Here is a 27,886-nt window from a genome sequence, read left to right as displayed (position 1 = left end):
GACAGGTGTTGGAATATTTCTCCCATACGGGTGACAGCCCAGACTCCTGGCTTTCACCTGCACCCTTGAGCTCCAGATCATTCCGCTTGAACCCTGACTAGCTTAGCGAGGCAGCCCCTCTTTCCTTCCAGCCTCTGGCATCCAGTGACCAGTCAGCAAGTGCCCCAAGACGCAGCAGTGAGCCCGATGTCCAGCCACAGTGGGTTGCTGTTCCCCAGACGCCCTGTCACCGCAAGGAACACCAGGTCTGGGAGTGGCTGTGAAATGCCTGTCTTCAGACGCACTAGGGTCAGCATCCCTCCCAATCGTGCGGCTGAGACCCCTGACTTCGCGTCTGAAGCATTTTCTACGCATCCAGAGGCTTCGGTGGGGCAACCAGCCCAGAAAGTGACGCCTCTTCCTCTCTCGAGATAGCGGTGAGCACGCCGGACATCAGCCCCTCTTTCGTGGTCTTTCTCTCCTTCCGAGTTGGAGCCTTCATGGAGGACTGCCTTAAGGGAAGGCCACCGTCATAAAATGGCACCCATAACGAGCAACTCTGGAGCCTGACTTCTGTCTCCCCTTGAAATGCAATGCTTTGAGGACATGGACAGTGCCTTTCTGTCCTCTGGCCATTGCCCACAGCCAGTCCTACAAGGTCAGCTGGACCCTCCCTCCCCACCCCCGTCCCGGCTCAGATTCTCGGCAGATGGAATTGAACACCCCTGCCCACCGCACACCATTACTCTAAGCCTCCCTCCACCAGCCGCTCAGGAAACGTAGAGAGCCAGCTACAACATGACAGTTTGCAACACAGAGGGAAGGTGTGTGGGGTTTCACAGTGGGCCACTATTTATATCTGCATGAATCAGCAGCCTGACGCTGTTTCTGTAAAAGAAAGCCATGGGCAAGTATATGCCGCGTTTCATCAGTGACTTTATGGAATAATTATTTCAAAGGTATCCTGCTACATTGACCCTAATCCAAGAAACACATGCATTTTATTAAAGACCGCCCACCAAGGTGAAGAAAACCCTTTTAAAGCTTGTAGGTGAGGCAGCGGGTGGCCGTGGGTACCGCCTGGAGATCTCCAGAGTGCTTAGTAAGGAAACGGCACGTCGGGAAAACGTGTCCTTGAATCTCTTTCGGTATCCGAGCCCCGCCCCAGGCACGAGCAGAAATCGTGAAATGTGCCTTTGCAAGGGGCCAGGCACTTAACACCTGGCAGAAGCGACACGCGAGGCCAGGCATCTCTCCACCCATCAGAGCCCGGCAGGTCTAGCCTGAGATGTCATCAACGCCAACCCAGTGGGAAGCCCACACGGCACCAGCCTCTTGCCATCCTGGCGCATAGACAGTCTGTCCTCCTCATTCACGGTAGCTCTTGTCTGTGAAGTCACTGTGAACGCCGATGTAGCGAATACCGAGCAGGTGCCCCTAAGGGAGACGCAGGGGTTAGGTTCCCACAGCCTCTGCTCACGTTTTCACCAAGCCATCGGCACTCAGCTGCCTCAATGAGTGTTTCTGGGGGGGGGGGGGGGGGGACACCTTGTCTAATACATACAGTTGACTCGCCAACACTGGCCTCACGGAAGCAGGGCCACAGCTCACGCGCGGACGACGCTCAGCCGACACGCACTTTCTCCCCCTAGGACACATTCCTGCGCTCACATCGCCGGCCAGCTCGGCAGCACTGTGCCTGGGGGCTGCTGGAAGCCGTAAAACACCAACAAAGAACACGGGAACGCACAACGAAAAATTGCTCCTTGTTTTTCTTTTGGGCTGACATGTTGTAGTGAGCGGGCGAATTCACACGCACGGAGCCTTGCAAACAATGAGACGGGATACGGGGGTTTTCAGAATCCCCTGGTCTGGCCGTAGGAACAAGGCGAGGCCACCCCCACGTCCCACCACTGACGGCCAGCCCCGCTTCTGGTTCCTGGTTGGGTCCTCCCCACCTGCTTGCAACCGAAAGGGGAGCCAGTGGTTGGAGCCTTCGGCCGCCAGGTGTGGGGGAAGGAGGAGCCCAGGCAGGCACCCATCGTACGCTTGTTAAGGCAACTCAATATGTGAGCCTCTCCGTTTAAGGAAATGAGGACCCACAGTATGAAACAGACTCCGAAGAAAGAAACAACGTGGACACACAAGGGTCTTGGTACCTGTTTTATAAGCAGTAACACTTTCCCACAGTGAGTAGGAATCCCTGAGCACGGACTCTGAATGCCGTTTAAATATTCACGGAGATACCGCAGTCCGTCTTCAGAAACGACCTCACAGTTACGTGCCCCGTTCACGCCTTCCCTCCTGCTCGGTGTCCTGGGTCATTTCGCCACCCGGCTCAAGAGTGGCCAGACCGCAGGGGGTGGGCTTGTCCTGTGGGGCCAGCGGATTTGGGCCGGAGTTGGAGGGATGGGGCCACTGGAGGGGGGGGGGGGAAGCGTGTGGGTCAATGCAAGGAAGGGAGCCCAAGACAGCAGACCGCCTTGGAAAGTGAAGAGTTCCCCATCTCTGAAGGAGTGCAAGCAGGGGAAGCCAAGATCGTGAGGACATGATAAAATGCCGTAAAACACAGGCAAGGTGCCGGTGGCCAATGAGAGCTTTCAACACCGTGAGCCACCTGCCCAGATACTCAGATGAATGGGAGACACTGTTATAGGACCTGTCCCCGCCTATGAGGATGGCCCAGGTTCCACAATTCCTTGGTCACTTAGGAGAGACTCCAGGAATCACAGCACTCTCCCGTCCACCCTGGGTCCCAAAGGTGCCTCGAAGGAAAGGCTTGTCTATCTGAAAGGGGAGCAGTTGAGGCCAGAGGTCTGAGACAGCTGGTCGACCAGCCAGGAAACCTAATTCAGTGGAGAACCTGGGAGCCCGGAGCCTGCTTCAGATTCTGTGTCTCCTCCTCTCTCTGCCCCTCCCCGATTGGCACTCTGTCTCTCTCTCTCTCTCAACAATAAGTAAGCATTAAAAAAATTTAAAAAAAGGATGGAGACAAACCAGAGTCCTAACACCGACTTTAGAGCCTCCAAGTACCTGTAAAGCAACAGACAAAAGGAGTTCAGACCACCACACACTGTCTTTGCCAGAGATTTCTCTGTTTTGTTAGCAATCCCGTGGCTTCTGATGACCACATTCGAAGGTAGAAGCCACAGTGGAAATCGTTGTCAGTGAGAGAGACAGCATGGTGGCCAGGTGAGTGAGGACAGGGCAGGGACTTGTGGCTTCTCCATACAGTCCCCTAAAGAAGAGGGACCGGAGGATGTGAGCGAGTATAGACAGCAAGGACCCCAAGCGGTGGGTAAATTACACCGGCAGCACGGGCGATCCCTACCGCGACTCAGTCAATGCTGAACTTCCCGGGAGGAGCGTCGTTCCTCACCGGAACCAGCTCCTCGCATCCCTCTCCTTCCCTGGGATTTCTCGACTGGCCTGACCTTTCTGGAAAAGCGGCTGGGAGCTGCAGCCGGTAAATCGGGAGCCTGGAATCTGTAGCATGGGACAGGCACTCTGTGCTGCCCAAACTCTGGTTCTCTGCCTGGAGCTCGAACGTGACAGCCGCCAGCCCCAGACAAAAGGAGATGATGAGCAGAGAGACCCTGGGCTTTAGGGAAAAGTCATGGGCTCCAAGCGGCTTCTGTCTGCAAGGAAAGCTGACAGTCCCCCAACAGCAGATACCCAGACGCATCCAGCAGAAGGTGCCCCTGGGGCGGCTCCTAGAACTAGCGATGGAGAATACAGACATCTTACGGAAGTCCCAAAGTCAACTGGCAATCAGAAAAGAGGGCCAAACACTCAGGACCAAACAGAAACCCCAAAGCCTTTCATGGAGATCTGCCGACTGGCTCTACGGAGGACCCACCCACCGGGGGTGGATGCGACTTGGGCTCAGCGCCTGCATGAGGCCGCCTCCCACCCAGATGAGCTTTGCATGGGGGACAGGAGGCCACATCACCAGCAGCCCCCTGCTGTCTCCAGACCCTGCGACCTCCTCAGGGCCCAGGGAGCAGGGCCAGCCCGCACACCGTGGGCAACCCAGGCACCAGCGCGCCCTTGAAAAGAGCTCCCTTTCGGCCGCACGGACTTGGTCCTGTGATTGCCGTGACGATGACCCTGGCCTACGACCCAGGTTCTATTCCTGTGCCGTGAGTGGGGATATTACTCGCATCCACAGGGACCAAAAGCACACTGAGCGCTCAGCGTGCCTGGTGCCTGGGAGGTGCTCAGGGGATGTGGTGGCTCCCACCATCAGCCCCGAACATGCCCCCACGGAGAGGCAGGCAAGCAGGACGGGAAGGCAGGACTTGGGGAAACAAAGTCTGGGCCGAGGTGCGGTGGCGTCCCTGTTCAACTCGGGGATGGACTGTATTTGAGGAACACAAACCCACATCACGTCCTCACTCCTTGCCTCCATTCAGGCCCCCTTCTTCCCCCCGGGGTCTTTATGGTCCTGCTGAAAGGCCGCGGCTCTGCCTCAGCTGCCGGAGGGGCACAGCCTGAGTGGTCCAGAATCAGCCCTTCTGATGAGACCTGGGAGGACAAGAGCTCGGGGGCCCTGGGACAGGGTCTCAGCATCACTGAGGCGGCAGGGGGAGGTCCCAGGCACATCTCTAACCCCTGTAAGCCTAGAGGGGATGCTCAGCGGCTGAACAACACCGAGTGAGCGGGTAGAGGCAGCCGGCCTCATGAATGTCATCCACTTAGTTACTGCTCTGGGGTTTTGTGGGAACGGCGTCCCCTCCCCAAGGAATGGCATGTTCCTAAAACCAACAGTCATGTTCACTCAAGGGGTGACAGGAACAAAGGCTTAGGGTTGGGGTTAAGGGAGGCAGGTGGAGACCCCTGGAGACAATGATGATGTAGGGTGAGGACATCTGTGGGCACCCCCTTCAGGGAGGGGCTATGAGCTTCCCCGAGGGACAGGACCAGCCAAGCAGTCGGGGAGGGGCTCCAGGCACAGGGAAGGGTGCCTGTGAGCCCCTATCCAGAACCTTCTCCTCTGGCCACTAGCCTTTCCCTCTTGGGGTGGGTAGAGTGACGGCCCCCAACAGATTCCATGACTGGATCCCGAGCCAGCAAATACGTGACCTTCTATAGCAAAACAGGTGTTTGCCGAGCGACGAGGTTAGGGATCCAGAGACGGAGACGTTGTTCAGGACTGTCCGGGTGGGGCCTGAATGTAATCACAGGTGTCCTTGTAAGAAAGAGGCAGAGGAGATTTGAATACAGAGGAGGGGCCCTGTGACTGCGGAGGTGGAGGCTGGAGGGGCGCAGCCACAGCCCGGGGTCCCTGGAGCCCCAGAAGCTGGAGGAGGCAGGAAGGACCCTCCCCCAGAACCTCCGGAGGCAGCACAGCCCTGAAACACCTTGATTCAGACTTCCGGCCCCCAGGCTGCGAGGGTACATTTGTGCTGTTTTAAGCCACTGTCCTTCTCCCCCTCTGAGGACCCCCGGTAGAAATGACTCAATTATGGAAGAGCTGGCCGGTTTCCAAACACAGAAAGCTCAATCACCTTAAGTCTTTCTCAAAAGGAGTGAAACCACCCCACCCCCGGGGGGAAACAGTTCTCGGGGAACGAAAATATCTCACTGTGTGTATGCATACAGCCCAGCTATGTACCTAATACCCGAAAAAACGTTAGTGTCTCCGTGGTGTTAAAGCTTCACGGAGAGGCGATCAGGAGAGGAACAGTGAGAAAGGACAATCTGAGCAAAGTGGCCGCCAGCGGGGGTCACGGGGCCACTGCACTCGTGGGCCCACCGAGGTCTGCGGGGAACCTGCAGGGGCCACGTGTGGGAATACCACGATGACAGCAGGGGCCCCGTCTCTGCCCGCCCCACCCCCGCCCCTGCCCAGAGCCTGCTCACCCTGGCGGGGAAAGCTGCAAATGGGGCAGGATTGGGGGAGCCCAGGGGGCACGGGGCCCAGACGGGCTGCGAGGTTGCAGTCCACGGTCCCTTCCCAGCTGATCTTCACATGGATTCGTGATACTTCAGCCTCAGGCCCAGAAAGCCTCTGGCCCCTTGCGTGGCCCCCAGGCGGACGCTTCAGAAATGGGAGCCCCGCCCTTGTCGTCCCCGCTGCTGGGGCTCTTCCTGGGGAACTAGGTGGACGCCTCACCAGATGCACACACGGGCACGTGGCTGCGCCCAGGGCCACGTGTGAAGAGTGACGGCAGGGGACAGAGTCAGAGACAAGACACGGAGCAGCGCACAGAACACTCAGCACCCTTGGCCCAGAGCCCACGTCCTGCCGTTCAGGTTGGCTACGGGCAGAATGTTCACGACCCCCTCGAATTCCCGTGTTGAAGCCCACCCCGACCCCCGTGTGTGGTATTTGCAGGTGACGCCTTTGGGAGGTGGTTGGCGTCAGATGAGGCCATGGGGAGGGGGCCCGCGACGGGATTCACGCCCTGGTGAGCGAGCGCGGGCAGAGCCCTCTGTCTCTCCATGCACACGTGCAGGCAAGGCCAGGAGAGGACACGGGGGCCGCACGGCGTCTGCGGGCCGGGAGGAGGGCCCTCGCCGGCCACCAAACAGACTGGCGCCTGGATCTCGGACCTCCAGCCTCCGGAACTGTGGCGACAAACGTCTGGTGTTCAGCTGCCCGGGCTGTGCTATTCGGTGCTGGTGGCCACGTGGACTGACACCGGGCCATTTCCACTTCGCTTCTACGCGGTGAAGAATCCGAGGACTCACATGAGGGGGCGGGTATTTCTTCAGGAGACACCCAGCTGACTCGTAAATGTCTCACGTCGGTCACTGGCACCCGGCTTCCCACCTGCTGCACACCTGTGCCGAACCGTCCCCCGTTAACATCGCCACTTAGCGCCCGGCACGGAAAGGCGCAAGGACCGCGTGACCCACGGCCTCCGGCAGCCACGGTGCATTTCAGCTCCAGTCGCGAGGGTTCCAGGTCTGGTGCTGCAGGAGAACGTGCATCCTCTCCACTCAGAGAACTTTCCGGTTTGTGGGGGGAGGTGGCTGATGCAGGAAGCATCCGCTCGAACACGGCGTGTGAACAGCATGTTACCGAGTAACGTGGGAACCGAAACGAAGGGTCCGCGGCCCAAGGCTCCCCAGGAATACATCCTGCAGAGGAAGAACTTTGGTTCTGAAGGGTGACTAGGACTTCCCAGGCAAAGGTGAGGTCATGGTGGGGGGAGGGGCAATATTGGAGAGTTTCTTTTTTTTTTCTTAGTGTTTTTTAACGTTTCTTTACTTACTTCTTTACTTACTTTTAATTTCTTGTTAATCTTTATCTATTTTTGAGAGAGTGAGAGAGAGACAGAGCGAGAGCAGGGGAGGAACAGAGAGAGAGGGAGACACAGACTCCGAAGCAGGCTCCAGGCTCTGAGCTGTCGGCACAGAGCCCGACGCGGGGCTCGAACCCACGAACCGTGAGATCATGACCTGAGCGGAAATCAAGAGTCGGACACTTAACCCACCGAGTCCCCCGGGGCGCCCCTACTATCCCCGCCTTCTGATGGACGAACAAATAAGGCAGAGCACGAGTCCTCCTAGGGGCAAACACGTCAGGTGACCCCCGTTTCCTTTGTTTCCAGGCAACACTCCTCCTGGTGCAGCCCATCCCGTTGTGCCCGGCGGGCTGCTCCCAGGGCCTCGCCCCAGGTCAGGGTCTCCCCGTTCTCGCTGACCCCCCGTTGGGTGGGGCGCACCCTCAGCAGCACCCTGAGACAGCGTGCACAGGAGGAATACGGGTCTCCTGGAACACTGGCTGGGAGGGCTCTTCCCTCGGAGCCCCAGAGGAAGAACTGAGGTCACGGTCAGAGAGCTCCCCACGCTGCTGCTGGGATATTCGAACCCCGATCCTTTATACAGAAACTGGCTTCTCTCTGTTGAAACGTAAGGGTCACGTTCCGGGGCGCCTGGGTGGCTCCGTCGGTTGAGCGTCCGACTTCGGCTCAGGTCGTGATCTCACAGTCTGTGAGTTCGAGCCCCGCGTCGGGCTCCGTGCTTAAGGCTCGGAGCCTGGAGCCTGCTTCGGATTCTTTGTCTCCCTCTCTCTGACCCTCACCCGATCGTGTTCTGTCTCTGTCTCAAAAAAATAAACATTAAAAAAATTTTTTTTAAAAAGAATCATGTTTTTATTTTTATTCCCAAAGTTCTGGGCTCTAGTGACCCCTGTCCCGGCTCTGGGCCTTTGCTCATATGTCACCCTGGAAATTCAGGGGCCGTTTCAATCGAGAATCTCGCGTCCTGGTCAGTGGCATTGTCTTGAAAGATCTCTTTGCTAATTTCTTCTCTTTTTTCTGCTTCTTCTGGAAACTCCATTATTCAGATGTCAGGCCCACATGGTGACTCCCTGAATTTTCTGACACCCCACTTCTGCCCGTCTCCTGACCCTCTTCAGGGTCGCTGCTGTCATGAGTAATTGTCGAGAGCCCCCTCAACGCCCCATGTCACACACATGCTCTACCCCCCTGGTTGCATTGACGATACTATTTTCAAAGTTCCTTTCTGGTGTCTGAGTTTCTCAGGTTCTGTCCGGCGTCTGCCTTTCACGCCGCGGTTTCCCCGAGCCAGCCCCATTTTCCATCGGAAACACGTGCACGCAGAATGGAGGCTCTGGGTGTCAGCTGCTCTGGGCAACAGGAGAACCCACAGGGCGCTTTCACTGGGCGTGGGGGATGAAACCCAGCTCGCTTGGCAGAAGGGCTCCATTCCCAGAGGTGACAGCAAATGCAAAGGCCCTGGGGTCAGAACGTGTCTGGAGTGCTTGAGAAAAAGCAGGTGTCCGGAGTAGAACAAGCAAGCCGGGAGGGCGAGTTAGGAGGTGGTCACGTGACCCCCCCCAACCTTAGTGCAACTTCCCAGTGTCCCCCCCCCCCACCACGTGCAGCACAGAAGACGGCACAACGGGACAGATCCTGGGACTCGGCTCACGACATCAGCACGGAGTGGAAGCTCATGGGAGAAACGAAATCGCCTTGACCTTGCACTAAAATCCATGTGGATTTCAAGGACACAAGGCACAAGCAAATAGTTTGGGTTTTGAGTCGCTAAACAAAACGATTCAGGAAAGTGCCTCGCGGGAATAAGGAACAGAGGTGCCCGTTGAGCGCATTTCATCGGTTTCCCAGAAAATATGCAAAACCAGAACCGGATGTCCCCAAAATGTCAGACTGCCTCTGCCGCTGGTCTGCCCACCAGCCCAGAAGCAGCTGCTTCGATAAGAGCACGACTAGGACAGAGCATGCGGTCTTCTGCAAGGCGCTCACCATGCCACCTCGAATCGTGCGTGAGAAGGTGTCCGTCCCTCTCCGTCTACACCGCTGAATGAGTGAGCTCGACGTGCACGAGATCGATGTGCGTTCCATACAAAGTACACGAGACACTTGTCGTCTGGGGGATGACAGCCGGGGCTTCAGACAAGACACAAGGTCACTTTCAGGAGCCGAGTGATCCCCCAGGGGACACGCAAGGCCACACGCTGGGCACCGTAGAATCACAGAGCAAAGGGCTTGAAGACACAGGAAGCACCGCCAGGCAGAACTTACGGGACTCTGCCTGCGAGGCAGCCACAGCCCGGTGCTTTGAAACGCAGTCCCTGTTTCCTGCTTCGGCCGTCTTCCTCCTGCTTTTACGTCCTGCGTGGCGGTCGAGGACGAACACAGGGTCCGGTGGCCGAGGGCAACCTGCACTGACCCTTACCAGCCACGGGACCCAGTGTTCCTGGAGAGGAGCCACAGGAGAAACGACTGCCGATGACGTGAGTTAGGGTCAGTGCCAGGCGGGCAGAGAGCTGCACCCACGGAAAGGCAGCCCACGCCACGGCACTCCACCTTGACGGATTCCACCTCTTCCCGCCCCCTTGCCCTCCGACTTCCTGCCTGTATTAACGCTAGACGCCAGTCTTTCAGAAGACCTCTCCTCACCATTTCCTCGTCTCCTTATTCCTCACGCCCTGTGTCCGGACATCTGACCAGCAGCCTAGAGACAACACAACTGCGACCCACGTGGGGAGAAAGGCCACCTCTCCAAATATGCCGGGTGCTGGAAGGCCTGCCTGCAACCCCAAGGAAGTCCCTTTGGGGGAGGAGCTTCCGGGAGGCAGGAAGGACTCATCAATACCCCGGTGTGCCAGCCAGAGTTCCCCGGGGGACACGCCCATAGGACGAGTGTGTGGACACACAATTAAGAGTTGCTGCGGGGCCAGACAAGTCCGAAATCTGTAGGACAGGCCGGCAACCTGGGAACTCAGGCAGATGTTCTATGTTAGGGTCGTTTTTTTTTAAAGTTTATTTATTTTTGAGAGAGAGAGACAGAGCATGAGCTGGGGAGGGACAGAGAGAGAGGGAGACTCAGAATCCGCAGTGGGCTCCAGGACCCGAGCTGTCAGCCCAGAGCCCGACGCGGGGCTCGAACCCACAAGTTCTCCATTACAGTCTTGAGGCAGAATTTCGTCTTCTCTGGGAAACCTCTTTCCTTTTTTCTTTTAAGGCTTCCCGCTGATTAGATAAGGCCCACCTACATTATGGAGGGTTCATCGCCTTCACCCAACTGGCGGGAGACGTGGTTTAACCACGCCTGCAGCGCACCTTCACAGCAATGCCCACGCTACTGTGGTTAGGTAGCTGGGTGTGAGCGCCTAGCCAAGCTGGGCAGCAGACTGGCCACCAGGAGCTGCCCGACCTGCGTTCCATCTTCACGTAGACCTTCTACGTCTTCAGACTTCCTTCCGTTCCGTTTGTCTTCAAAATCGGGATACGTTGTTTTTTGCTCCCTCGGGCTGAACGGTCCAAGGCACAAAGGACCCCTAACGTTGCTCACTCCGAGCCAGGATACAAGGTGTGCTACGGAAAGTGTGCCGAGCGCTGGACTGGAGGTCCAGAGGCCTGGAGACCACAAACCCAGCCACTCGCTTACTTCGCATCCCAATGCGTCCATCTCTCTATTATCCCATTTCATGTACGAATCGGGCATAACAACGACTACTTCATTGGGATTTTGAACATCAAATGACAACATTCGGAAGAGCGTTTGTAAGCTTTGGAATTCTGTGCAACTGGCAAGATTCGCCATCGTCACCATCATTGCCACCGTCACACCACTGTCCCCGTCGTCATCGCTATCATCACCACTATCACACCGTCCGCCGTCATCACTATCTCTGCCGCTGCCATTGTCACCACCATCGCGGCCACCATTCCCATCGTCATCTCCATCACCGCCATCATCGCCGTCACCATCCGCATCCCCATCATCACGACCCCTAGCATCCCTTCACTACCAGCATCGTCACCATCACCATCATCGTCATCCCCATCGTCACCAACATCATTATCGCCACCACCATCACCATCCTCATCACCATCATCATCATCCCCATCACGATCACCATCATCATCCCCATCATCACCATCACCATCATCGTCATCCCCATCATCCCCATCACGATCACCATCATCATCACCATCATCACCAACATCATTATCCCCACCATCACCATCCTCATCACCATCAAAATCATCATCACCATCATCACCATCATCCCCAACATCACCACCACCATCAACGTCACCACATCGTCACTTCACAGGTTCATTTTTGTCCCCTCGAATTTCAAACGGTGAAATCTTAACTCCCAAACGTTAGTGTTTGCAGAGAGGGCTTTTAATGTTAAATGTGGTCGTAAGGGTGGGACCCCAATTTGATGGAATTATTGCTTCCACAGGAAAGGGTTAGACAGCAGAAAGCCCCTCCTGTCTCTACATATGCACAGAGGAAAGACCAGCGAGTAGGTGGCCATCTTTCAGCCAGGAGGAGAGCCTCGCCCGAAACTACATTTTCTGGCACCGCGACCCTAGACTTCCAGCCTCCAACACCGCGTGACATAAGTATCTGTCGTCTAAGCCTGTGGCGTTCGGCTACGGCTGCCGGAGCTGACCGAGGCCACCGCCACCGTCAGCGTCACTGTCTAATCTACACCCAGGGGCCACTGTAAGCGCCTCTCCTCCCCCTCCTCCTCCTTCCGCTCCTTCAAGAATCATCTCTCTTGGGATTCTCAAACCCAAGCAGGCACCAGGATCTGAGAGGGCTTCTCAGAACCCAGGACACCAAGCCTTGCCCTTGAGCTTCTGGCTCCGTGGGACCAGGGTGGGGGAGGGCTGCGCATCTGCATTTTCCCTCAAGTCCTGGAGTGTCACCGATGCTGCTGGTTGAGCATTTGGAGGAAACCATGAAGCAAATGTTTGGCCAGATGAACTCATGGAACGGGCCACGATCTCTCAGAACAGCAGCCGAGGAGCACGAGTGTTTTGCAGGGAGCACATCTGGTCCTCTCAAAGGGCGCAGCAAACCATCGCTTCAGCCACACTCTGGACAGTAAGGGGTTCCTCTTCCACAACCGGGAGGCGGGCGCCGTGAGCGAGAATGAGAGCCGCGCACTTCGTAGGCGGGGCTCGCAGGCTGAATCGCATCTCTGCATCATCACGGTGTGAGAAGGCAGGGGACACGAGGGAGGGACCCAGCTCCCAGAAGCCGCGGAGCCCGTCTGGGCATGCAGACCAAGTAGCCCGGACTCTGAATCCGCCGGTCACGTCAACAACGCTCGCAGCATACAGGGTGCTATTACTCAGCTGCATTTTGCATAATTGTCTTCCAGACCCATTTGGGCACTTGACTGATTATCAAAGGAGAGACAGATGGCCTGGCCTCGGAGCTGGTGCCGCCCTGCTCCCGGGAGCGTGTACCAAGCATCCTGCCAGGACTCCTGTAAGGGGTGTCCCATCCCAGGGGATCGCTGCGATGACGCTTCAGCGGGGAGGGGGGGGCCACGGGGGAGGCCACCTATGTGCCTTTGGTCCTGGACGCCACGCACGGCTACTTTCCGGGAGCACCCCGTGTCAGTTACCAGGCGCTGCCCCAGAGTCGGAAACGGGTCTTCTGTATCCCCAAAGGGCTTACCGTGAAACAAGGACATCAGCTTTCCTTTTCTAAGCAGCTGAAGCAATAGTTTGACTTGAGAAAAGTGAAAGGACCAAAGAAACGTATTATTTAATGACAAAAAAAGAAATCTTTAAACCAGGACCACCAGCAAGCCACAGCAAAGCCCTCGGGGGCAGACGCAGGCAAGTGGAAGGTGCCACCGCGGCCCCTAAGCACCCTCGGCAAGAGGACGTTTCCCAGGACGGTAAGGGCGGCCTTCCCAGACCCGTTAACAAACCGGGAAGTCACATCCACGACCCATTTTGCTGTAAATGCCTGAAAGCCACAAGACTCGAGACCACAATCCAGGCCCACCGCCGTGGGTCAACGACGGTAACTTTTACGGGTGGTTTTTACACAGCCAGCCCAGGGTTCGGAGCAGACCGGTTCATTCTCAGGACGTCAGACACGTCCTTAGGAGCAAGGCCTGAGAAGGGTGCGCGCCAGTTCTGGGTCGGAGACCTCCTGGCTCGGTAAGAGGTAAAAATTACCTCCAAATAAAAATGATGGTCACTTGGGTTTTCCTGCAAGTGGAGACATCCGACCACATTCAGGGTCAAACAGCATTTCTGTAACTTAGCCCCGCCCCCCCCAATCTGTTTTCGCCCTAAACCATCTGGTCAGCTGCATCGAAATCATCCATCCAACAGGATTTTACTCAGCTGGAAAGGGGAACAAGGCACCCCGAGAGCGACCACGCGGACGGCCCTCAGACACAACCCGTGGAGAGAAAGAAGCCGGACACAGAGGCCACACGGTGTGTGGATCCTTTTCTACGGAATGTCCAGAACGGGCAAATCCACTGACAGAAAGTGGACTCGTGGTTGCCAGTGGCTGGGGGTGGGGAAGAGTGGGGAGTGGCAATGAGTGGGTTACTTTGGGGTGATGAATCCACACAGCACTGAGGGTTGCACAACATCTGGAATGTTCTCAGGGCCCCTGAAAAACGCGCCCTTTGAAATGGTCAAAACGGCCGACTTTGTGTGATACATACCAGCACAATTTAACCACGAGGAGGTGGTGGCTTTGCCCTCCGCCCCGGAGCCCTGTGGCCACCGCCGGGCTGGCGTCGCCTCCCTCCACTCCAGGTCAGCAGGCCCCGTGGGGGTGCCAGACGACGGCAGGCCGCCTCCCCACGGCAGAGCCACAGAGCGCCCCCCTTGCAATCGGCCCGCAGAGGCTGTTCGCACGCCCACAGGGGTGAATGGCTGCGGGCTCCCGCCGCTCTGCCCACCGGGAAGGAGGGCTGCGGACGGGCAAACCGAAGGGCGCCAGCGGCCCCGGCGTGAAGGGGGTGCAGGCTCCGAACCAGGCAACGTCCCCGCGAGACGGGCCACTGGACACACGGGTCCGTGCGGAAACCGCGTGGCCTCCCGCGACGGCGCACGCACGGGTGGTGCGGCTCTGGGCACTCCTCTTACCTGAAACGGGGTCTGGCTGTTGTAGTTCTTGAGTTCCTTGTTCCCGCCTCGGAACAGCAGCACTCTGGCACAGCTGTCCTGCAGGGGGGAGAAGAGAAGCCCGTTTGCAGGCCGGTGGCACAGACGTCCTCCAAAGGGACACGCTCCGAGGCTGCGCGCACAAGAAATCCGGGACGCGCACGCAGGTCTGCAGGGGGCGCCTCTGGTCACAGGGGCGGCGAGGAAGAGGGTGAGTGCAGGGGGCGGTGAGGACGGGGGTGAGGACGGGGGTGAGCGCGGGGGGCGGCTCCAGTCACCAGGGCGGTGAGGACGAAGGGGAATGGCCCCGCACCCTCTCGGGTGACGCTTAACTTCTCCAAACACTTTGGGATGACAGCTTGGCAGAACCTATGAAAATTCATAACGTGTGCACCCCACGGCCAAACCCCTCCCCTCCTGAGGGCCGTGTGCTACGGAATGTCTCGCACGTGTGTGTAGAATAGAGGGAAAACACGTAAGTAACGCACAAAAAGAGAAGACCTGGACACGGCATAAATGTTCTGCAATAAGGGAAGTGGGAATACGTTCCAGAACATTCTTTGCCTGGAAAGTTGTAGGAAAAAACAAGGTAGATCCACAAAGGCTGACAAGAAATAGACCCAAGAACTTCTAAGCAAAAACAAGTCTCAGAACAACAATACGGCTTAATTAATTTCCTTTATGCTTTAAAAGCCTCTGTGTTGTAGCCAAGTGGAGAGCAAGTCTGGAGGGAGCGTCCCAGGGCACAAGGGAGAAAGCGTCAGGGAGTCAACGGGGGGGAGTCTTTTTTTACTATTTCCCATACTTGTATTTTTTGATGTTTCTTAAAGGCAGTCAATATTCATTTTGTGTGTGTGTTTTTTACAATGAAAATAAGTCTATTCCTGTCCGTTTGTGGAGCACCTACTATTTGCACACCGGTGCGCATGCACCCTGCAGGAGGGAGCCTGCCGACGGCCCGGGGAGCACCAGTCACGGCCTCCCGAGGACACCCCGGCTTCCCTGTTTTTCCCCGCAGAATCCAGAGACGGCGGGTGTGACCGCCCAGGGCACCCCCGCCCCAGACCTGAAGGGGACCTGTGTCCTGGGGAAAGACAGGTGCACGCTGTGGGGTCACAGGACCTCGAGAACAGCAGAGCGAAGACAGAGTGGGCACCCATCGACAGAACGGGGCCAGAGGCTGCCCGGGGCTGGAGGGACCGAGGGAGATGTGGGCTCTCCTGGGGCGCTGCGTGGGGCGATGGAAGGACCCAGTACTCACTGTGGTCATGACTGCCAGCTGTGGGTGAGAATCCACGGAACCCTATATTTTAGAGGGGAAATTGTATGGTGTGTGAACTATTCCTCAATAAGGGCATCCTGGATCAGCACAGCAGGAAGCGAGAGCAAGAGACAGAGACAGACAGAGACAGAAGAGACAGACACAGAGAAACAGAGACAGAGAGAGGCAGACACAGGGAGAGAGACACAGTGACACAGAGACACAGACATAGAGAAAAAGAGACAAACACAGAGATAGAGACAGAGACAGAGAAACAGAGAAAGACACAGAGACACAGAGACAGACAGAGACACAGGGATGCAGAGATAGACACAGAGGTAGACAGAGAAAGGGAAACAGAGACAGAGAGAGACAGACACACACACAGAGTCAGGGGGACAGGGCACCACCCGGACGGAAGTTTCCATTCCAGGACAGTGACGCCAAGCCAGAGCAGAGCAGAGCAGGGTCTGGCGAAGCAGATGTGAGCTCTCAGGAGCCAGCTGGGGCCCCCCCCCCCGGCCCTGTGACCCGGGCAAGGGGCCCCGGGGACCTCCGCTGTGCTGATGTTAAGGGGAGGCCACACAGAGGAGGCGGGGACCCTAGCTCTGTGTGCTGCAGGCAGGGGAGGCGTCCCAGCACCGCGAGCCGCTTCTAAGACGCGGGTGAGGGCGGATCTGAGTCCTGCAGAAAGGATTTCCTGGCCCCTGTGCCCAGGTCCCAGGGCCCCAGGGACAGCTCGGGGCTGACCGCGGTGGCTGTCTGCATCGCTGTGGATGCTCTGTTGCACTGATTTTCTCCCCCCGCATGTGTTCGTGTAGAACTTTGAGTCACTCGAAAAGTTTAAGAAAACCGGGAAAGACGTGTCTGTGCTCGGGAAACAAAATCTTTCAGATGCGGGATGCCATTACATCCAGGGTTAAAAAAAAATGAACGAGGGGTGCCTGGGTGGCGCAGTCGGTTAGGCGTCCGACTTCAGCCAGGTCACGATCTCACGGTCCGTGAGTTCGAGCCCCGCGTCAGGCTCTGGGCGGATGGCTCGGAGCCTGGAGCCTGTTTCCGATTCTGTGTCTCCCTCTCTCTCTGCCCCTCGCCCGTTCATGCTCTGTCTCTCTCTGTCCCAAAAATAAATAAATGTTGAAAAAAAAAAAAAATGAACGAGCCGGCATGTCAGGTGGTGACAAGCCCTGGACAGCCAGCCCGAGGCCACAGCCCAGGACAGAGGCAGGTGCCATTTTATTCTAGGATCTCAAACTACACTTGCAGGGGGGAGGGGGGAGGGGGGAGGGCGGCTGGAATCCCGCACAGCTGGTGCTGTGAAGAGGTTGTATTAGGACACAGGCCCTCAGGCTCTCTGGTCCTGCCCCAGCCCTACCCACCCTGCCTGGCTCCTGGAGCCCGCCCAGCATCCACCCTCCCGCCGTGAATTAGCCTAGCTGGGTCCTGTTACTGACAACCCAAAGGAAGTCAATTAAATTACTTACACAACAGCATTATCATGCCAGAGTGAGCAAGATGTCTGTGGTGACAGAGGAGAGGGTATTTGAGGAAACTGAGGCAGAGAAGGGAACTGGGGCAGGAGAACGTTGGTGGGGGCACGTAAGACACAAGAGAGCATGAATCCCCTGGGGTGGCAGGCAGGGGACCGCAGCTGGGACTCAGGGGACATGAGTGTGGCCGGGAGCAGGGGGGGGGATCTCCCCTGAGCTACATGGGCCCCCCCCCCCCCACCGTGTGCCCTGGCCCCGCTCAAGGGCGTCAATGAGCAGCCTGGAAGGACCACCAGCTGACAGTTCCCAGAGGCAACAACCAGGACCGGACAGCCCCACAGGACCCCCGATTCTGCAGGTCCTTGTAAACGCTCCCTACTTGCTAAGTAAGCACATTCACTGAAAAGTCCCATCAGAAGCGCTGAGAATCAATCCTCGCCATTCACACCCGCCCAGGTGGGATCCAGCCAGGGTCCCTTCCTACAAAGGGAGTGTGTGCAAGTCAGCATTAACCCACCCAGAGACACGGTCCGTCACTCTAGTATCTGCCCGACTTCCACGTGAGACCACGTCCCACAGCCGTCTCACGATTAAAGGGTAAACGGTTCGTCCGGCTTACTAACAATTATACCGGGTGTGTGCGCGTGCGTGTGTGCACAGACGTGGGCGTGCGAGTGTGTGTGCACATGTGTGCTCTGCCGTGCAGCATCCCTGTTATGGGCTAACAGGAGGCCCATTTCACAGACAAGGCAGCAGAGGCCCGGAACGTTTAAGTGAAAAACCGCGGCTTCAGAAAGGGACAAGATGAGTAAGCCGTGGCCCAGAGGAGGGCTGAGGGGGACCTGGCTGCTCCCTCCAATGGCTGCCGGCTGCCATGTTCCTCCCCGAGGCGCCTCCTCTGGGATACACCGAGGTGTGTTTCTATCCTCTTAAGTAAGTCAGTCGAGTATAGACGAAGCAATCTGCATTTTTTTTTTTTTTTTTGACAGCCAAAGCATCAGGAAGAATATCGTCTTCACTGGGCAAGACCCTTCAGAGACACTTAACCAAACTACCTCCCACCTCCCTGAGGCTCTCTGAGGTTTGCTCAGCCCCCAGCCAAGGCAGGCCATTCCTCTGGGTCACCACCTGCTGCGGGAGCCCGGATGTCACCGTTTTCACTTTATACACGAAGAAACAGGCCCGGAAAGCACGTCCGTTCATGCCTCAACCAGTGGACGCTGACTGTCAGCCGAGCCAAGTACTGCCCTGGCCCCCGGGGACACAGAGCACCATGCAAATGATAAAAGCGGGTCATGTGACAGAGAGAGGGAGGGCAGGTGGTCAGGGAAGGACCCCGAGGAGGGGGTCCCTAAGCTGAGCCCTAAACCAAAGAAGGGCTGGATGACAATTGAGGGAAGTGTTCCCAGCAGAGGGAGCAGCAAATGCAAAGGCCCTGGTCTGGGTTACAGGCAGCTGGGGCAGGGGGCAGGTGACAGGGGCACAGGGGCAGGTGACAGATGCACAGAGGCAGGTGACAGGGGCACAGGGGCAGGTGACAGCTGATGGGTGCATAGAGGCAGGTGACAGGTGACAGGTGCACAAAGGCAGGTGACAGGGGCACAGGGGCAGGTGACAGATGCACAGAGGCAGGTGACAGGTGACGAGTGCACAGGGGCAGGTGACAGGGGCACAGGGGCAGGTGACAGATGCACAGAGGCAGGTGACAGCTGATGGGTGCATAGAGGCAGGTGACAGGTGACAGGTGCACAAAGGCAGGTGACAGGGGCACAGGGGCAGGTGAGGGGTGCACAGGGGCAGGTTACAGGTGTACAGAGGCAGATGATGGGTGCACAGAGGCAGGTGACAGGGGCACAGGGGAAGGTGAGGGGTGCACAGGGGCAGGTGACAGGTGACGAGTGCACAGGGGCAGGTGACAGGGGCACAGGGGCAGGTGACAGATGATGGGTGCACAGAGGTAGGTTACGGGTGCACAGGGGCAGGTGATGAGTGCACAGAGGCAGGTGACAGGTGATAGGTGCACAACAGCAGGTGACAGGTGCACAGGGGCAGGTGACAGGTGCACAGGGACAGGTGACGGGTGCACAGGGGCAGGAGATGGGTGCACAGGGGTGGGTGACAGAGACAGATGACGGGTGCACAGGGGCAGGAGACAGGTGATGGTGCCTAAGTGACAAGTGACAGGTGAATAGGGGCAGGGGCCTTCGGGTTTGTGTGAGGGGACCTCCCATCACAGGGACACCAGCAGACGTGCGCGGTGCAAAGCCACTCTGGTTTCCACGGAAAGTGCATCAGAGAGAAGCAAAGCCTGAGGGGATGACCAGCCGGGGGCGGCCATCAGGGGAAAGACATCAGCCGCCAAGGGCGGGAGGGGCAGCAGGGAGCTGAGGCTGCCTGGGGCCAGAAGTGGCCGTGGGGAACAGGAGGGCAGCCGGGACTTCAGGAGGCCGTGGAGAGAAGGGGGCTATTTACACGGTGGGAGGAGCCACCTACGTGTTTTCTATGAGGCACCACCGCCAGAGCTCAGGGCAGAGGGGTTCTCTAGAAAGTACCAAAGGCCACAGATAGGTCTGCTTGGGGTCACCATGGAGACAACGTGGGCCACAGCACCGTGCGGCACATGGGGGTGGCCAGCTGCCGGAGCAGGAGGGAGGGAAACCTGATGGAGGGGCAGGTGAGGAAGCTCCAGGGAGCCCCCGGGGAAGGTCAGCGGGGTCCGCACACAAGCAAACGGGCAGACGGAAGAGAAGACAGGACAGGGCGGCAAGATGCCGGTTACGGGTTTGCCCAAAACCGCCCAGTCAAGGCCACGGCCTCAAGGCCACAGCCAGGGATTGAATTCTGGATTTGCAAGTCCCACCCGTGTCTTCATCTCTATGGCACGGAGGCCATCTTCCCGTCAATGTCACAGATGTGATTGGCCAAATACCCCAAACTGTAAGTCGGGGACTCGTCCCCAGTTTGAAACGAGCCTGTGTGGGTGGACGGAAATCTAAGAGGTAACGTGCACGTAGTCGGGGAAAAAGAAAAGTACAATGAGGTGGGAGACTAAAATCACCAGAGCAGCTGGAACGCGGCCCCCCAAAGACCACACCTGACCGTGCCGTGGCCCACGGTGCCGTGGCCTGACGTGTGTCCGGGAGCCCCATCCCCACCAAGCCAAGGGCCACAGGAATCTGTCCCCGCAGCCTGGCGGCGACAAAATACAGGGCAAGTTGGGGGCCCAGCATTGCCCCTTACATAGCCGAGCTGCCTGGGCCAAGTTCCATCTCCTGACACTTGTAAGGCAATGTCAACCACAGGTTCACTGGGGGGATCTAAGGGGACAGTCCCTGGGCGCCTGGGTGGCTCAGTCAGGTGGGCGCCCGACTTCGGCTCAGGTCGTGATCTCAGTTCACGAGTTTGAGCCCTGCGTCAGGCTGCTTTGGATTCTGTGTCTCCCTCTCTCTCTGCCCTTCCCCTGCTCACATTCTGTCTCTCTCTCTCTCTCTCTCTCCCCCAAAAGTAAGTAAAAACATACAAATAAATAAGTAGATAGACAGATAGATAGATAGATAGATAGATAGATAGATAGATGGATAAATGGAAAGTCCCTGTGGACGCCCTCCTTCAGCAAGACACAGCCCCCCCAGAGCCCCTGAGGACGGCCACCCTGTGATGACCCCGTGGAGGCAGCCACCATGCTGACGGGCACTCCACTGACACCAGAAGGGGCACAGAGATGCAGCCCGTCTCTTCCTACCTCGGCTGCCACCGGAGTAAGAGGCAGGATTATTTCTCCTCCTCCACACAAATTGGTCTGGCCCGGTAACCTCTGAGATTTAAGACCCCCTCCCTTCCTTCATTATCGGAGCCCAAAAAACAAACACCAGGCTGCCTGCCTCCCTCTGGGGCTCCAGGAAAGCCAGCACGAGGCCGAGGGACCTGGCAGGCTAGACACAATTTGCTGCTTACAATCAAAGCCCCAATTAGTTGATTTCATGAGAGAAGAGAATATTCTGATCGCAGTGTATTCTATTAGAAGTGTGCAGACGAGGCCTGCCTAAAATTGATAAAACACACACATCAGATTCATAAACCTGGATGCGTTCAGAGTTCGCGGGCAGAGGCTTGGCAAAAGGCAAATTAGCAGCAGCGGTGGGACTATCGGCCTCTGGCCATGAGAGCCAGCATTTTCGGCGCCGTCATCACCGTGAACACCTTCACCTTTACCATCACCACCATCATCCCCATCGTCCCCATTACAGTCACCATTTACCCAGCATCCACTGTGTGGCTGATATACCGCCTGTCTGTTTTCCGCTTTATGTCTCTTAGCAACCCTGGGAGTTAGGAGGATTGTGCCTACATTACAAAAGGGGGAATTCAGAGCCCAAGAGAGACAGGAGTGTGCCCCAGACAACGCGGCAAGGTCACGGCTTAGGCCACACGGAGCCCAGACTGCCACGTCCCCCTGCACCGAAAGTTCACTTCACTGCGGCTGTTCCTTAAGTCCTTTCCCTGCAGCCTATTCTGACTTCGTGACACTGTGTCCCCACCCCTGGAGCAGTCTATGATTTCCCAGAGTGCTCTGGATGTGCTCCTTGGACACCCCCTTCTGCTTAAAGTTGCAAAGTGGTTCCTCTGGCCTGCACTGAGCCCGGCCTGATGCCGCAGGGGAAGCACACATGGGTAGAAAGGAGGACCTCAGCACAGTGGTGACAGAGGAGGGGACGGGGCTCCGGTCAAGTCCGATGGAGGTACGTGCGGGACAAAGACTAGGAGGCTCCGCTGCTCCTAGAAGTTCATCACCGGTGCCTAGAGGACGTGGCTACGGGGCTGTATCTCTCTGAGTCCCGCTGAGATGCCGTCTGGACCACTCCTCTTGCTGCTTCGGTCAGACCCTCCCAGTGGTTAGGGGAGGGCCTGAAGGAGGAGATTAAAGGCCACGCCAGCACCCCAGGGAAGGAACGAGGGATTCACGAGGCTCGATCCCAGAGCACCCGCTGACTTCCAACTGGACATGGTGTCCAGGGGCTGGGGGCCACCGAGCCCCGAGCCTGTGACCCTCCACAACAGCCCCTGGAAGGTAATGCAAGCGGGCACAACGCGATGCGTAACAGGTGACTGAACCTCAGCATCTCGACCCGTGCTGCAGAGGAGGGACGTGAAGGCAGGAGCGGCCAAGGGCTGATCTCAGGACCCTGGAGAGGGCACGGCTCTCACCCACCCACGGGGCCCCCTGGCACACGGGGAGGAAGTTGCTCAGCTCTGGAGCAGGGGGTCTGTCTACACGCATGTCTGGGGAGGGTGTAGATGCGATCTTCCCGGCCCAGGCTTGGCAAATACGGCCCACGGCCCAACTCAGCCCGTCCTGCCGGTCTCGCAAATCGAGTTGGATCGGCCAGAGCCACACTCATCCATCCATACATCGTCCGTTGCCGAGCTCATACCGCAGTGGTGGAGGGCAGTAGCCGTGACAAAGCCCGTGTGGCCCACAGAGCTGAAAATACTTACTAAGTGGCCCTTTACAGAAAATGTTTGCTCCTACGAGAAAATACCTAGGAGGAAAACCCTCCTAAGGCCCCTGGGGTAAGGATCTTCCGGAAGCCGTCAGCTGAAAGGTAGGGACGGATATGGGACCAGTAGAGTGACGCCCTCTGTAAGTCAGAGTAGAAATGAGATGTTTTAACCTTTCCTAAGAAAATGCCACCGGCACCTTCAGAGACCATCTTGTCCACAATTATTTCAAGTGACAGAAAACATTTTTCCTGTTTTGTTTTTTTTTTAATTCATGATAAAATATGCTTGAAATCTACCAGGGAAAATTAAGGAACGTTCTTCCCCTCTAAGGCAGTAATTAAGAAGCACATGTTGGCACAGCTGTTTTGCCAGCCACGGCCAAGCCTCACAATGTGCGTCTCCCTGGTGCAGCCCAGCGAGGTAGCTCCCTGCTCCTAAAGCCGTCCCGACATCCGAATGCCGTGTGGCATCTACCGACCCAGCTGCACGCAAATCCCGCCGATACGGTTCCATTGAGGAGGAGGCTGCAGCTGAAACCCCACCCCACCCTCCTCTGGCTGAGCCGCTCTGCTGTGCCAGACAAGGAAGACACCCTAAAAGATGGCAGTTTATGCCTCTGAGAAGGTGGGTCCAAGGGGGTCCAACGGGCAAGGCATAACAACGGCCCGGTCCTGGGCAGTCCACCCTGGTTATCTTGCAAAAGGGCGCAGAACAAAACAACACGACTAATGTTGCCAGGGACCCATCAAGAGAAGGCTTGACCAAGGGTGGGATATCTGAGTTGGGTCTGGAAGGACGCATAGGAGTTTTCCAGGGCAGAGAATCTAGGGATGTTTAACAGCTAGAAGCAAGGTGGGACTTCAGAGTGGCTGGAGGGGCCCAGTCTAGGGACAGCCAGCGAAAGGACACGGGTGCAGACAAAGGCTGAAGATTCCACTCAGGAAGATGGCATGATACTGGGAAGACGGTGCTGACGGCAGAGAAGACAAGCAAAGGGCACACTGCCTGGGGGCCCCCCGAAGATCTCCCCTCTGTTCCTCCAGCTGGTGGAGCCCCCCAACGTTCTGCTCAGCTCTCAGCATAGTGTCCAGACCGCACTACCCTCCAGAGTCAAGGTTCCTTGAAGTCAGAGAAAGAAGAAAAGGAAGAAGGAGCTGAGAACACTTTCGATACTGGTGTCCAGAAGTTATTTATTTGGACTTGGAGCCTCAAGGACACTGACCCTCCTCCCAGCCCCGTGCAGGTCACAGAAGCCGTGGCTTCAACCCGCCGCCTCCCAGAAGCCCCGGCCGCTTCCACGGCCCCTGGGAGCATCTCCGCCCTCTTCAGCGCCACTACGGTGCCTCCCAGCGGGACCAGTGGGGTGTCACACGGTCCTATTTAGGAGTCACACTCCTGAAAGGCAGGGGTCGTATCCCACCCCTCAGTGCACGCCAGGCAAGCTCATCTCCAGCTTCCCATGTTCTCCTATCTAACACACAAGAGCGCGTGCTTTTGTTCACACCGAGGCTCCGCTTGGAGGTTCAGCCCCTAAAGAACGGACAGCAGCGCCTTGAAGAGACGCCCGCACGCCCACGTGCACAGCAGCGTTGTTCACAACGGCAAGGGGTGTGGGCACCAAGTGTCCATCAAGGGATGAACGGGCAAACAAACCGTGGTCCCTGCACACAATGAAATACTATGGCGCCATGAAAAAGGACGCTCTGACACCTGCCACCGGTGGACCTTGAGGACGCTCCGCTCGGTGAAATGAACCAACGAAAAGGACAAATGGGGCAGGATTCCACTGGTATGGGGTCCCCAGCAGAGCCAGATGCACAGAGACCCAAGGTAGACGGTGGGCGCGGGGGGCTGGGGAGTTGGTGCTTAAAGGGACAGAGTTTCAGTTGGGAAAATGGAAAACCCCGGAGACGGATGGTGGGGCTGGGCGCACGGCAACGCGAACGTAGTTAGCGTCACCGAGCCACACAGTTAAAAATGGTCAAAATCGCAGACGTTTCTGTCGTATACGTTTTACCAGGTTAGAGAGAGAAAGCCACCGGGAGCTTGTTCGTAACGCAGTGGTGGGAAGGTTCGCCTCCGTGGCACCGTGGTCCTGAGGGAGTCCTGCGGGTCCCGGAACCATCTCGGGGGCTCTATCCGCCGCAGCCTTCCCGTTCCTCGGGTCCCATCTGGCCCCCGCCCCCCACACGTCCCAGCAGGGAAGCCACCCTGGGGTCCCCAGGCCTGTTCTGGAAAGCGGACAGTGTGGTCGTACGGCCTAGGGAAGGGCTCTGGCCCGGCGTCTGGTCCTTTCCCTTCCCCGTGCCCTGGCTTCCTCTCTTGCACAACGGGGTAACCATCCTCAAAGAAGCAGGTGAAGGTCGCACCTCGCTGTGGCTGGAGGCGTCTCCCCACATTGCTACGTGAAGCCCTGACCCCCGATTGCGAGGGATTTTGGAAACGGCTCTCGAGGAGGCGCTGAGGGTTCCACGCCCGGGTCCTGACGGGACAGCGCCCTTGTCGGAGGAGACACCAGAGGGCACTGATCTCTCCCCACCGCGTGAGGACGCAGACAGAAGACGGCCGTCTGCGGCCGGGAGGGGCTCTCACTAGGAACCGAATCTGCCCGCGCCCTGATCCGGGACCTCCAGCCTCCAGGCCCGTGAGAACAGATGCGCGTTGCCTGGGGCCCGCCTGCGGGGCCCTGTGGTGGCACCTGTGCCGAGTCGGACACCGCCCCGGCTTGCACGCCCACTCACCTGGTTGTAGAGGGCACAGATGTGCAGGGCCGTGTTCCCGGAGGCGTTCTGGGCCGCCATGTCCGCCCCGTAGAAGAGCAGGTGTTCCAGGTGCTGCACGTGGCCGTACCTGCAGGCCTGAAACGAGAGCCCCGCCGTCGGTCAGAAAACCGCCGCGACTCCCCAAGCTCCCCGGCAGCCGCGGCGTGGCCGACCGCAGTCCGGGCCCCACCACACGGGCACCCACAGCGCCCTGAGCCTCCGGGGGCCACCAGACCCCTGACGGGGTGGGGGGTGGGGGACCTCATGCCGGGACGAGGACGTATGCCGGGCTCCCGGGCTCCGGGACCGCAGGTCTGTGAAGGGCCCCGATGCCCCTTTCATTCAGGCCTGGGGGCCCGAAGCCCAGGGACACACGGGGCACCTCTCCCCTGGCCTCGGGGGCCGGCCCCCCAAAATGCAAACCGGGAGGCTCCGGCCCTGGCCTTGCTTACCCAAACCCCATCCCCCCCGGTGGGTGTGAAAACAGCCAGAAGGGGTGCGTCCAGCCCCTGCTGTGTCCGGGGAAGGGAGCCCCACTACTGCTATAAAATGTAACCTACCCACTGAGGGGCTTTCTGGAGGCGGGGGCCAGGCAGCCCCGCGGGGAGACTTCTCCCTCCCTGAGCCCTTCAAGGAGGTAACACGTGCTATTCACAAACCACCAGGGCTCTGGGGTCAAACAGATCTGTGCCCAAGTCACGGACCTTCCATTTTCCAGAACTTTCCCCTATGAGCCTATGTCTTCACATGCAGATGTAAACCCCACTCCGCACAGGGCTTTCACGAGAATCACGTAGGAAGAGGGACCCGAGAGGGCCTGTGCGATGCCTGGCGCCAGGCCGGCCCCCGCCTGCTGCTCACAGGGAGCCGGGAACCCCACGCTGCGACCAGGGCACTGCCGTCCAGCTCCCGCAGGGGGTTCAGGGTACGCCAGGCGGTGTCGGGCCAGGCAGTCAGATCCAACCGGCCCCCCACCCCACCCGCCCGCACTTTCCCGGCACCCCGGGAAAGGCCAGCGTGTGGCCGTCAACGGGCAGCATCGAAGGCACGAAAGCCAGTGTCCTCGTGAGACGCGACAACCCGGAAGGGAGACGGGAAGGCCAGGGAGCGGGTCCCGACCCGCACTTCCTACGCCGAGGGTGGCCACTGAGGCGCGCGGCAGGAAGGACACAGGCCGGCCAGGATGGTGTGGGCAGCCCTCACTGTCACGCATTCCGGATAACTGGGCGGACCGGGGGGCTGCCCCCGTGCACGGTCTGCGGGAAAGGTCGGTGCCTCACCGAGGAGTGGGAGATGACGGGAAAGACGTCGGAAGTATGACCCAGAGGAGCTTAAACAGAAAACCCGAGAAACGCCCATCACACTGCTGTGCTTCCCGTGGAGCAAAGTCACTAATTCACGAAGCAGCGTGATCTGGATGTGGGTGTCTGACCTGCCCTCCGTCTCGTCCTGCGCTTCCTGGGGGGGCCCCCGCCGCGCTCTCAGAGGTCGGGGGGAGGGCCTGCCCTGCCCCACCACCGCCACAGGCACAGCCCACCGGCCCGGACAACCGGCCCCAAGCTGGGGGCACGCGGGGGCCCCGTGAAGAACAAGGCCGGAAGACCAGTCAGAAGCTTCCTTTCTTCCGGGACAGCTGGCGGAAAACCCACCGAAGCCTACAGCTGCTGGGGTCCCCCTGAAGGAGAAGGGGCACCAGGGAGAGAAAGGGAGGGAGGGAGGCCAGACACGAGACAAGGACAGACACGCACACAGCCCGTGACAGAGCCCCCCTCAACCGCAACGATGCCCGAACTTCCCAGGACACAAAGCCGGCGAAGAGCTTTTATTTCTTCTACTAGGTTGAGTTGAGATCTCTGTTCCTTAGGTCAAAGGGGCCTTGGCTCATCAGCTGTCCCCGGAGGATGGGAGCAGAAACCGCCCCCCCCCCCAAGTGTCAGCAGCCGCGATGGTGATCGTTGATGCAGGTGAGAAACACCGGCAGGTGAACGGGGGAGGGGGAAAGAACTTGTGGGAGCCTCACAGACCCCACAAAACTCTCATCACAGAAGGAAAGAGAGGAGCTTGGCAGACTCCCCCCACCCGGTCAGGCGGTCAGAGTTAACGTCGCCGGGGATGGGCTGTGTCACCCCGTGCCACCCGACACGTGAATGCCAGGAACACGTGATGCCGGCCCTACGGTAAGTATTCCTGCCACAACGCACACCCTGGACCTCTGCACCCGAGCTGAGGGGCAAACTCCAAAACGCCTGCCCTGTGATATCACAGGGGTCCCACGGACCCTCCCAGATGGCAGGCAATCCGTCGGGGCCCCCCGAGGGGAGCCTTTTAGTACAAGGGATGGTCGGGGGGCGGGGCGGATGGGGGCAAGACTCGAACGTGGTCCCTGAGTGAAGGTGCACGGGGTTCTCTGTAGCATTCTTATATCTCTTCCAGAAGTTTGAAACGAAAATAGTCCTGTACAATTTAGAAAGAGAAACCAGTATGTGTTTGACACAAAGACGTTAA

At 58.1% G+C, this 27,886-nt stretch overlaps 1 protein-coding gene across 3 annotated transcripts in view; it reads right to left on the bottom strand.

The window, feature by feature from the left end:
- SHANK2 (SH3 and multiple ankyrin repeat domains 2) overlaps positions 1-27,886 on the bottom strand; it is a 497,644-nt gene that overhangs the window by 354,625 nt on the left and 115,133 nt on the right. For all 3 annotated transcript variants that reach the window (XM_086676620.1, XM_086676615.1, XM_086676616.1), the window contains 2 exons: positions 25,361-25,477; positions 14,349-14,426 (listed from right to left, as the gene is read on the bottom strand). In XM_086676620.1, coding sequence (XP_086532746.1) covers positions 14,349-14,426; positions 25,361-25,477 — 195 coding nt within the window. The remainder of the gene's footprint in view (positions 1-14,348; positions 14,427-25,360; positions 25,478-27,886) is intronic.

Source organism: Puma concolor, chromosome D1, assembly GCF_028749965.1.
Source record: "Puma concolor isolate L17-30 chromosome D1, mPumCon1.1.hap2, whole genome shotgun sequence".
In the NCBI taxonomy this organism is placed as follows: domain Eukaryota; kingdom Metazoa; phylum Chordata; class Mammalia; order Carnivora; family Felidae; genus Puma; species Puma concolor.
Note: the sequence above shows the minus strand (reverse complement) of the source record. Positions and strands in the feature narration are given on the sequence as shown.